Source organism: Neodiprion virginianus, chromosome 4, assembly GCF_021901495.1.
Source record: "Neodiprion virginianus isolate iyNeoVirg1 chromosome 4, iyNeoVirg1.1, whole genome shotgun sequence".
NCBI classification, from domain to species: domain Eukaryota; kingdom Metazoa; phylum Arthropoda; class Insecta; order Hymenoptera; family Diprionidae; genus Neodiprion; species Neodiprion virginianus.
Genome location: NC_060880.1, coordinates 40,188,130 through 40,199,513, shown reverse-complemented (window position 1 = coordinate 40,199,513; position 11,384 = coordinate 40,188,130). Strand labels below are relative to the sequence as shown.

General features: G+C 38.2%; 2 protein-coding genes across 2 annotated transcripts; one reads left to right on the top strand and one right to left on the bottom strand.

Annotated features, from left to right (window-relative positions):
* Positions 1–312: 312 nt before the first annotated feature.
* Positions 313–7,804, top strand: LOC124303563 (D-3-phosphoglycerate dehydrogenase). The gene is made up of 7 exons (XM_046760910.1): positions 313–532; positions 1,944–2,089; positions 4,415–4,566; positions 5,050–5,402; positions 5,487–5,705; positions 6,017–6,448; positions 7,047–7,804. Exons 2-7 carry the CDS (start codon positions 1,955–1,957, stop codon positions 7,292–7,294), a joined length of 1,539 nt encoding a protein of 512 aa, XP_046616866.1. The 5' UTR covers positions 313–532; positions 1,944–1,954; the 3' UTR covers positions 7,295–7,804.
* On the bottom strand, positions 7,354–10,846 carry LOC124303565 (uncharacterized). Its single transcript, XM_046760913.1, has 5 exons — positions 10,242–10,846; positions 9,738–9,855; positions 9,357–9,578; positions 8,982–9,191; positions 7,354–8,899 (listed from the first exon to the last, which is right to left on the bottom strand). The coding sequence occupies exons 1-5, from the start codon at positions 10,394–10,396 to the stop codon at positions 8,843–8,845; spliced, it is 762 nt and encodes a 253-aa protein (XP_046616869.1). The 5' UTR covers positions 10,397–10,846; the 3' UTR covers positions 7,354–8,842.
* Between the last annotated feature and the right edge of the window lie 538 nt (positions 10,847–11,384).

The window sequence follows — 11,384 nt, the reverse complement described above, 5'->3', positions numbered from 1 at the left end:
GCGTTGTGAAAAAAATACGAGTCGTGTGTGTTGGCGTACGAGCGTCACGGCGTCGAAATCCAACGTTGTCAACAGCATCTTCGGGGTAAATCCGTGGGCCAACAATATTAGCAAATAAACAAATCATACGTTGGCGAAAAATAAGGAAAAAAATCGCGTTGCGTTCGGTTTTCAACTGCTTCGCACACACTCGCATTGCGTGTAACGAATGCACGCTGGTTGACCTGGTACGCCCAACCGGCGAACGGAGAGGGAAATGCGGAGCGAGAGGCAGTTCCTTCTTGTAAGTATATAACCAACACCGGGGACCATAGTAGGCCAGTATACGTACCGCATCGTATTAGATAGCACGTTGATTCGTTCGGCTTGGAACTACAGACTCAATAAAACAACACTTGAGATAGGTGATTAGAGCGAGTCGAGTCATTTGTCGATGAAAAATTGTGTTGGAGAAAAACTGATTGACTAGAAGGAATTAGAAGCTCGATAAGAAGCTGATATATATACATATATATATATATACATCTGAAAGGTGAGATTTTTTATACCTATACATTTAAATACGCACGTTGGTGGGAACCGAAAATTACTCTTCGTTCAATTTGACGCGTGACCTGAAAAGTTTATGTAAAAATATTTAGATTGCTAACTATCGGGGTCGACGTCTGTTTCAATTTTCGAACAAGTGCGCCGATCAAAGTCTAGTCTCGCATATAATACCTCGGAGTGACCAACGGTTTTCGCTTAATGTTTTGGCCTACGCTTGAATGGTCAGACAGCGACTGGTTTCATCGATAGTCTAAAACTCTATAAGTCGTATCTACGAACCGATAAAAAAACTTGAGAGGTGATAATTGACATCCAATTTTCATTGTCGCAGCTTTATGGACTTATACTGTTGAATTCCATTTTTGTAACCATCAATTACTGTGTTTCTACATTTGTTTTTATTCGTTTCAATGAATTTTTTTCTCCACCCTCGAAAGGGTAACATTTTTTTACTACCTACCCTACGTACAACTTTGATCGCACACTCTCAATATTACATAATAACACTTGAGAAATGTGATTGTAGCGTGTCAGAGTATTTTGAATATACTAAATAAACTCGGCTTTAAAGAAAATACATGACGTCATGTTCGCTTGTTTATGTATGATATTGTTATTGGATCGAGCAAAAAACATTCGACTTTGCCACACTTTATACGAGGGTCGAAATTCAGTCAACGTTTATTTTAACTTTTGTGAAAATTTTTATTCAGCTCGTTCGATAAGAAAGAAAATTGTATTTTTCATTTCTTTAAATTCCAGTCGCGGGTTTCAATACACATTTTATAGTGTATTGTACTCACGGATTCAACAAGTTTTCTCTGGTACAAATGCAACGGTAACAATTTGAACAAATAAATAAATAAAGCTTCGCACAACCTCGTATAGCGAACCTCGTGTAATAAAATCGTTTAGGTGTACAATTTCATGTAACGAACCCAAATAGATTCAGCCTTGCAATTGCAAGCTGCTGCTGCTGCGACAGGCGCCTAGATTCACCATGCCCGCTCAGTATAATATTATGATTGTTAAACCGCATTATTGCATGCAAAAGTTTCGCAATCCGTACCGCAGAGCCGTACTGCAGTTTACTAATTCAAGACATACAGCATTGCCGTCTGACAGCGAACAACGCAACGAGTTTCAATTAAATTTAATAAAAAAAATGTCCACATGCCGCCTGCTGCGGAAGGACCAGATATTACCCAGGAAATGAATTGGAAAATATATCCGCTTCAGTTTTTCGGAGCCGGAAATTACTTGTGTATCTTCATTCCGCGTTTTGTTTTTATTACTTTTTTTTTTATCGCCACAGTTTAATTACGATTAATCTACAGAAACTCAATCTTAGAGTTTCGGTTTAAGAGCCTTATCTAACTTTTTACTTCCTGCAGATACTGCCGAGATGCCAATAGCATTGAGAAGCGTTTTGATCAGCGACGCCGTCGACGACGCCTGCGTCGCCCTACTAACAAGCCATGGGGTCCCCGTAACAAAAAAGTACAAGATGTCCAAGGAAGAACTTCTCCAAGAGATCAAAGTATGTGTAAAAAAATACAGTTTATGATCATTTCTACCCGGTTTTTAATTGGGCATGCGTAAATCTTGGTATTAAGAGCGAATGATAACTTTTCTCAAGAATAAAAAGATACGATGATACCTGTTCGGTCCAAATATTTAACGAGAATCACGAGTACGGATCGGGTAACAAGTCCGACAGTCAATATGGCCGCCAGTTGACTCACTTGCAATTTCATTTCGGCGGTACCATCGCATTCAACACTCGCTAGTTGTCGGACGATGTTCCAGCGCGAAGCAAATAATGGCAAGAACGCCTGTGTTGTGTTTTCATCATCAACGAACGCCTGAGAACAGAGAAACTGGCTGCGCAAAATTCATTCATAGGCAGGCAGATGTTATTTACCTAAGTGCAGGCTTAAGCTTAAGGTTCGAGCAATTACATGAGAATAACAATATTTTCGTACAATTCGAACTGGAAGACAATCAACAATCGCGGAATATGTAATGATGTTGAAGCAGAAACGACGTGTATGTATTATTTGCTCGGTAAACACCAATAGAGCATCCACCAGTTGCATGGTAATCCCTCAGACTCGACCGGATTGAGACGGACAAATGATCGTGTATAAAATACATATAAACAGACCTCGCGCTAATCGTAAGTCAGATTATATGCGTGATCGAAACCGCGTGATGCGTACGTGTACATGTGAATTCACCTATTATGTAGGCCGAATGCCTCGAAGTTAGCCGATGCAACGTACGTGCAATCTGGTTATAACCAGTTGTCTGGCTTCGAGAACCAGTTAATAACGAGGGTCAATGTACTATTTTTCTTATTTTCCAGCGAGCCGTTCTTCTCGTGTGCCTCTCTCTTCCGTAAATATATGTGTTCGTTCGATTCTTGTACACTTACCGAAGCTGATTCCGTTCGCACAGACCATTTAGCCAGAGTGACTGTCGGTAACAGATTTATAAAACTCCTTCCCTTCATAGTGTATGTATGTACGTTCCACATTATCCGCTGCGCTCATTAATTAGATAAGCTCCCCGACTACTCGTTACTCATTTGCGACCTCGATTAGATCACAGATGTTTGATTTGCATATTGAAATAAGACGCTCTCGGTCATTGAAAGACAAGTGAAATTTCAGCGGGTCGACATTTTCTGATTATTATCATTATTATTATTATTATTATTATTATTTTTCAATGAATTTGTATTTTTTTTCACGTCCTCATATAAAAAAATTTCAAACATCGTATGCTTCCACATTACTTGAACGAATGTTTTAGCTTCTGTTACCTTGCAAATTCCTCCTTCATTTCGTCTCGTACGTATGAAAGGTATATAAATAGAAACGTCTGCGCAGGAAGCATATATGCTTTTGTATGCAATGTATGATGTGTGCATGTATTACAGCAGGACCGTTGCAGAAGTTTCAGATCCTCGGGTCTAGAGTCGGTTTCGCCTGTCATGATCATAAACGAAAGTTTTCAGATTTCGTACAGCTATTTTTTTCTTTTGTTTTTACAAATTTAGAACGTAGTGGCATATCTTAATAGGTATTTGAAAATACCTATAATAATTTAGCTTCATGAAATTCCCAAGGCTTTGCGTCAGAATTCTTCAAACCACTGTGGCAGCTATCGCAGATACTCATAACATTCGATACAACCGACAAGCAAAACACAGAGTTGAATTCCAAGCATAATAATAAACGAAATGAAAAACAAGCCGCGATAACACGGCTTTGCGGGAACAGATGTGTACATAAGATGCAAGTTTTCATACATAACACGTAAAAGGTCATTGAAAAAAAGTTAGAGTCTGACGGAAGGAGTAACTGAGGGGACTGTGGAAGTTCGAGATTTCGAAACTTTGCGTGCCTTTCATTGTTTATAACAATGGTATAAATGAATATAACCAGCTCATACTTTCAGGAGTGTTTATTGGCATATTTTTAAATGATTATATCGTATGGCATGGCTTCCAGGTCAATGATATGGACGGTTCAACGCAATCAGTCCAACGAGGTAAAATTAGTTTTACCAGGATTCCAACCGAAAGGGTAATCCAATCCGGAGTCTCATTGTCTGTATCTTTTTATCGTACCCCTTTCTATCGATCCTCTCGGAAAGTATGAGCCGGTTGTATTCGCTTGTACCGTTGTTATAAACAATCAAAGTCACGCAAAGTTTCAAAATCTCGGAACTCCACAGTCCCCTTAAAAGAAAACCAAAAGTTGACCTTGAATCGTCTCTGATATGCCGCTACTACGAAAGTCTTGACTATGACTACTGAGCTAACCAATTTATATAAAATTTATCTTTTTTCATGTAGCACCATGATGGTCTGATTGTTCGATCCGATACCAAAGTTACCGCTGAAGTATTAGCAGCAGCCTCCAGTCTTCGAGTCGTCGGTCGTGCTGGAACCGGCGTTGATAACATTGACCTTCAGGCTGCAACTCGTAAAGGAATCGTTGTACTCAAGTGAGTAGAAAGCCTTGACATAAGTATTTAAGTTTAGTTATCATTTGGGTTTTCGTATTCTATAATTTTATCGGAATCCCGAAACAAATATAATCTTTGAACATGACTCCGCATATTAGTAAAAAAGATTTCTTTGAACCTGCAGTGCTGCAGAAATTTTCATTTAGATTCAAAGATTGGCACAAAACGTCATAGAACTAGGATACGGAAAGTGTAAATTGAAATGCTGGCATAAAATCAACATGGCCGCCGTTTGTTGTCTCACCTGCGTTTTCGTTTTCGACATACGATCGTTTTCAAAACTAGCCAATTATAGAGCGATATTTTACGCCAAAGAAAATAATGGCAAGAATAGTTTGTGGTACGATTTCACCTTCGAGGAATTTCTAAATCCTGAGAATTCAGCTTGACACGTACAGGTACATGTGTATTATGAATCAACGCACGTTGCTAACAATTTGGCGTTAATTTTTATTCCCACAGCACCCCAGGTGGCAACAGTATAAGTGCTTGCGAGATGACCTGTGCTCTGATCACATCATTGGCACGAAACGTCGCACAAGCTGCTCAGTCGCTGAGAGCAGGTCGATGGGACCGAAAATTATACTCGGGGCACGAACTGGCGGGAAAGACTCTCGCGGTTCTGGGACTAGGACGCATCGGTCGGGAAGTTGCGATAAGGATGCAGTCCTACGGGATGAGAGTGATCGGATTTGACCCGATGACCTCTACGGAGGCTGCCAAGGAATTTGGCGTGGAAAAAATGGAGTTGGAACAAATTTGGCCCCTTGCCGACTACATCACAGTTCACACACCCCTCATACCACAGACTAGAAGTAAGTGTAAGACTTTTCCGGGAAAAAGAGATCGGAAGAGTGAAGGGGAATATAGTTATCATGGTATTTTCTCAATATATGCAGATTTGATCAACGCCACAACTTTGGCGAAAAGCAAAAAGGGAGTGCGAGTGATAAACGTTGCTCGTGGTGGGATCGTCGACGAAGAGGCTCTTCTGGAGTCGTTGAAAGCTGGACATTGCGGGGGAGCCGCACTTGACGTATTCGTCGAAGAACCGCCGAAGAATCCCGCCACCTTGGAACTGATTCAGCATCCGAATGTCATCGGGACTCCTCACTTAGGTAAGCAATTGAAGCATATTCTAATTTGATCTGATCGTTGAACATCAATGTTCTCGACGGCTCTTTTAATTCCCTCGCGCTTGATCATTGAATACACGAAACTGTGAACCTCTGAAGTCAATGGCACAGAGAATTTTACTTTGAGGTAGAATTAATTCTTTCTTTTAAAAAACTTCAAAACGAGTAAATAATTCGACAATGTATAACTTCTTTTATCGAAGAGGAATCGTTTCAAGTGACTCCTGATCCTTTCGAAGGTGCCTTTGTGTCCCTTTCAAGTAATATCAATAATTTCTCGAATCGATCAACAGGCGCAAGCACAACGGAGGCTCAGCAGCGGGTCGCGGTTGAAATCGCAGAGCAATTCCTAGCAATATCTGGTAGATCGACAGCGTACTCGGTGACTGGGATAGTAAACGCGCCAATCCTGACGGCGGCATTATCGGACGTGAATGCGGCGTGGATAAATTTGTCGAAGAAGCTTGGACAACTGGGTGGAAAGTTCCTGAAAAAGGGGTCCGGAAGTATCAGCATCGAAAGCCAAACGATCGGTTCCGATATGGAGAAGAAAAAGTTCGTACACACGGCCGTTTTGGTCGGTATACTCGCCGGGCAGACGAAGAATGGACTGAATCTTATCAACGCGCCAATTCTCGCCAAAGATATCGGCGTCAGTATTAAAGAGAGTCACGCCGATGGCGAAAACGCGGTTGCCGTCAAAGTTGGTCAACACCAAGTCAAAGGTATTAGAGAAACACTTTGCTACATCACTTGTTTGTGCATGCTTGAGTATGTGTTGGCTGTGCATTCTCAACGATAAGTGCATTCAGAGAAATCAACGTATTCATTTCACATGACAAGAAAACATTCCCTGAAAATTTGTTAAACGATATTTTGTTTATACAATTTATTGATAACGTTAGATATTACTATTGTTCAAATTTAATTTTCTTATCGTCTTTATTGTGGTTGATTTTTTCCGATTTTTATCTTATCATAAAGTATTGAATATTGTCGACGAGACTCACTTTTGGTCGAGAATGTATAGCCAATACATCTTTAAGGGCATGTAGCAATCCTACCCTTACCGACCGAGCGAAATCAGCCTTTTTTTCCCCATATTAAATGAACAAATGAACTGAAAGGGTTCAAATTTCGACGATGCATCGCTCTTTCGTAGCGAAACTCAGGAAAATTACTCAATCCGAAAATCTTTAAAAAAAAAAATGAGTGTTATTTATCGGTAAAGGTAAGACTGCTACTCGTTTTTAAAGTCAAATTAAATCAAATTTTCGGGAACAAGTTTAAGTCTTTACATCATTATTTCTTTTCGTTTATCAGGAACTGTACGTGGACCGAATGAGCCGCTGCTAATTTCCATCGACGACGCGATCTTCTCGAACGGCGTTCCTCTCGTCGATAATCTCTCGCTGTACCGAGGAAGCGGACCTGGTGATCTGGCGAGTATCGTAACAGCCTTATCGGCGAAAGGAGTTCAAATCCAAAGCTTGAACTCAACCGGAAAATGGTTCGCGGTTCAAACGAATCAAGAGATCACTGTGAATGTTGATGGCGTCGAGAGCTTTTGAATTGATTCGAGCTCTCGCTATAAAATAAGTTGCAACCTGAAGAATTTTTTGTGATTCAGTATTGTCAGATCGTAATGTGATAGGTCGTGTTTTTCCGTACGTATTAATCGTTAACATGCCTGTGAGTTACGCGAAGGAAACGTTCAGGGATCGGAAGCTTTCTTCATTTATCGATTCATCGCGAACCGTACATTCCTTGTATGTACTTTCAGAACATATTTGAATGTTGTACGATAAATTTTTGGCAGTGCCAAAATATCACGTAATCAAGACTTTTTGTTACGGTTTTGTAATAGACGAGCAATATTCAGCGTGTATTAATCTCGTCTCCGTAATTTTTGTTCTTTTTATTAACTAATTGTTAAGTATAGATGATATACACTTGGAGCGAGACTTTGTAATTCTTTAAGAAATTAAGTGTCAAATATTGTTAAATAAGTTTGTTGAAACAAAATTTTTCATACTGTTTTTATCGGGAGATTTTTAACGAATAAATGCACAAGTGCGAAACCTTGTCTTCCCTTTTTTATTATCCATATCAAATTTCATAACGATCAAATCATAGGATAATAGTAGGGATAAATACAACGTGCGTTAGGAAAAAATAATTTAAAGGCCTCTCGTATTTATAATATAGAATATTAAATTTATTGCAATATACAAATATGTCTCGGTTGTACGAAATTTCTTAAAACTAAGGTGTCTAGATGTTTTGTAAAAAAATAGCAAGACCTGCAAAACTTTAGAACAAGGCCTTGGTACGTTCCTCATACTTCGAAATTCATCATTTCTTCGTTTGATGTGTTTGTGTTTATATGTAATTACAAAGTATGCTTAAAACTCCATATTATACGTAAAACGATACGTATGAAACTATTAAGTGCGACATTGTGCTTAGGGTACGTACAGAGAGAAGGCCTCATTCAAGATTCAAATCTAGACACCAAGAAATTTGGCAACAGCTCTGTATTAGCTACAAGATTCTGATATGAGGTAAAACAGCATAACGGAGGAAGGATGAATATATCGCTTCAAACTTTTCTAATACTGTTATAAAACCCCTTGGTGTTTCTTTCTAAGTGATGTTTCAATATTGCGTTCGCGATATCAGTTTCTGAGAAATACTTATATAATATCCATATACACATATCAACTGTTTTTATAACCTATCGTAGCGAAAAATGTAAACTAAGGAAAAGAAAGGAAAAACAAATTTAAGAAAGAAAAGAATACATATTGCAATATACGCAAGAACATAAGCGTATTTAGTTTAGTCATGTTTTTTTTTTTATTCCTCCACGAATCTCAGATAAGAATGGCCTCAAAACGACGCGATAATAGTGCTGCCTTAATTTTCTTGCAAAAAAAGAATGTATGCCACTTAAATAAACTTCGCAAATATTTAAAATATAATTTAATCAATCGCAATAACGGGAAGAAAATGAAACTACTCTGCACATAAAGTTACCTGAAATTGATAATAAGCGTTAAAACACAGGAAAATCTGTGTTTCTGATTTCCTTAAAGTGAAAAAGAAAGGTACGATGCTCATATTTCATTGTAGCTAACGACTCTGCAGCAATTAAACGTGAATGCAATACCATCCTAAAATTAAACAAATTCAGAATCGTTAGCACATGTATTTTTAAAATCAAAACATATATTGTAAACATTTCTTTCGACTTACTCTGACTAGCGCTGGTAAATCGAACCAGAACTTTTGATTCGGTAACATTTCCCAACCTGTTGCTCCCCTCAATAGTTTCAAAGCTAATGCTCCACCCAAGAAGTATATTCCACTGAATATAAATAGTATTATAACTAGTACTGACCCTGTAGAAAGGCCTCCCACATGCATTGCTATTTTGCAAGCTTTTGGTGAAAGAAGATATAGTTTCTGGAAAAAAAAGATTGACGTGAATAAAAATGACGTTAGAGTTTTTGAAGATTAAAACGAATATTTGTTCAAGCTTCTTCGCTCTTGGAGATGCTTTATAAATGATGAGATGAAAATCAGTTTTTAAAAGCCTTGTGCAATCGGGTTTGTAGCTGATATACTTACAAAGTTTAATTCCTTGCTTATATTGTATAATACCAGTTCCGTCGGGATATCGATGACGTGATGACAAAGAAAATTGATGGTAGCGGTCCTTTGAATTCCATCAGTTAAATTAAAGGGAAAGAGTATCTGCGGCTCGCTATTCGACGCAAATGTTATTGGGCTACTTTTGTCAGCAGTAGCCAAACTTATGGACTGATTGTTGGTTGCATTATACATGCATAACTGAAATTATAGTATAAAATATTACGTAACCCCAATTGAATCTCATTAATAAACAATCTACAAATATGCTCAATTGTAGCTAATTCGATGGAAAGTTCAGATGCATATTAAAAAATTGCGATTAAAGTAGAAGGGGTGCAGATCTGAGAAAGTTCCTACCGAAACACCCTTGGGACTAATGCAGCCGATTGTATTCTTTCCGGGAACATTAAGAGAAGCGTCACTACACGGGTGAAAATAAAATGTCACATTGTTTTTCGTTGTCGACTCGATGAAACTGTAACAGAAAATGAAGGACTAAAGAAACGGAACGGTTTGGTTCAAGCCTGACTACTTGTCCTCAGATACTGGCTAGTTGGCGATGCGCAATTAATGGTACATAAAGCAAATTCCAAACTCTCGATAGAGTAATTAACATCTAGGATAGATTGGTTATGGCCTTGGTATTGGCATTTTCAGGTATAGCGTCAACAACCATGTACGACAAATTGAAATGCTCTAACTTATTTCACAGCATATCCCCTTTTGCTTGGAATAAATTTTTATCATAAATTAAAGTGGTGTGAATTATACGACAAATCAAAATTGTATGTATGTACGTATATTATGTGCTTGTTATTGCGCATGATTTAAAAACGAAGAGGTTATAATTTTGTTACTCACCCGTTGAATTCACCAGGAGGAATTGATGAAAAGTCGTAACCTTCACCGTTTGGCATAACGCATTTGCAATTCGTCGACGCAACGCATTCTCCGGACGCATTATTTAATGATAATAACGTTACAAATATGAGTAGTATTGCATTGTCGACGGACATTTTTTCATCTGATATATAATTTGTTTGACAGCCGAGTTGCGTCCAGTATTTTTCGACAATAGCGCCCAATCTGCCGGGGCGTTACGAACAATCGCTGTATAACACAACTTATAGCATTTACAATACAACACACAATACACACATCCCCCAACATGGATATGTTTCTCAAACTTTACGCTAGGTTCGTATTCGAATAAAAACGTCTTGCCTATAGTGAGGCGCAACAGATCATTAATTTTAACCGATCCCCCATTACGCCTTATTATAGGCAACAAAAGTCCTTGTTCATTGTTTATTAATTTAATATGAAAATTCGTTTTGATAGACTTAGGTAATGCGATGAATTAATTAGGGATCGAGTTTCTTGATGCATTTAGGAGATGTTTATCCCGAAGGGTTCCTTAGGTCGAAAAATAATGACATATTTTCTTTTTCAGACTTCTTCGACGACATTCTGTAATAATTAAAAAGAAATTATTGCGAAAGTCTGAAACGATTTTCTTGTGCTACGTGAACTCAATAAGGGATCGTGTTACCAGATGATGTTTTTACTAATAAAGATATCCCCACATACGAAAAATATACACACGTATTAAGACCGACAGCTTTTCATGTTTCTTACTCCGTTGTACCGAGAATCACAAACAACAAATTGGATTCATATCTTTTCGTAAACTTTCGGAAAGAAACGGTTGCAACAACTTATACCAATATGTTCTCATGTCACTCAGATAATACAGGTCGCGACAGTTGGAGCAGAGAAATAAAAAAATGATATCATATAAGTTTTCACTGATAATCACAATTAGTAGGTAAACATGATTTCGGAAGGCATAAATATTACGTATGATAATTTGGAGTTGCTGCAAACAGCAAATATGAAAATATGCAGCTGGAAAACAAATTTCTAGATATTTTCTTAGTTATCGGTTCTATATGATGCTGTAGATGTCTTTTTTGCATATCCGAGGATATTATTACTACTCTT

What these genes read in the sequence shown, in the direction of transcription:
- LOC124303563 (XM_046760910.1), top strand. Translation starts at nt 1,955, where the DNA reads ATGCCAATAGCATTGAGAAGCGTTTTGATCAGCGACGCCGTCGACGAC. An exon ending in AACTTCTCCAAGAGATCAAA is followed by an intron (nt 2,090 to 4,414) that starts GTATGTGTAAAA and finishes TTTTTCATGTAG; the next exon opens with CACCATGATGGTCTGATTGT. An exon ending in TGGTCAACACCAAGTCAAAG is followed by an intron (nt 6,449 to 7,046) that starts GTATTAGAGAAA and finishes TTCGTTTATCAG; the next exon opens with GAACTGTACGTGGACCGAAT.
- LOC124303565 (XM_046760913.1), bottom strand. Translation starts at nt 10,396, where the DNA reads ATGTCCGTCGACAATGCAATACTACTCATATTTGTAACGTTATTATCA. An exon ending in TTAGTCCCAAGGGTGTTTCG is followed by an intron (nt 9,579 to 9,737) that starts GTAGGAACTTTC and finishes CTATAATTTCAG; the next exon opens with TTATGCATGTATAATGCAAC. An exon ending in TAAGCAAGGAATTAAACTTT is followed by an intron (nt 9,192 to 9,356) that starts GTAAGTATATCA and finishes TTTTTTTTCCAG; the next exon opens with AAACTATATCTTCTTTCACC.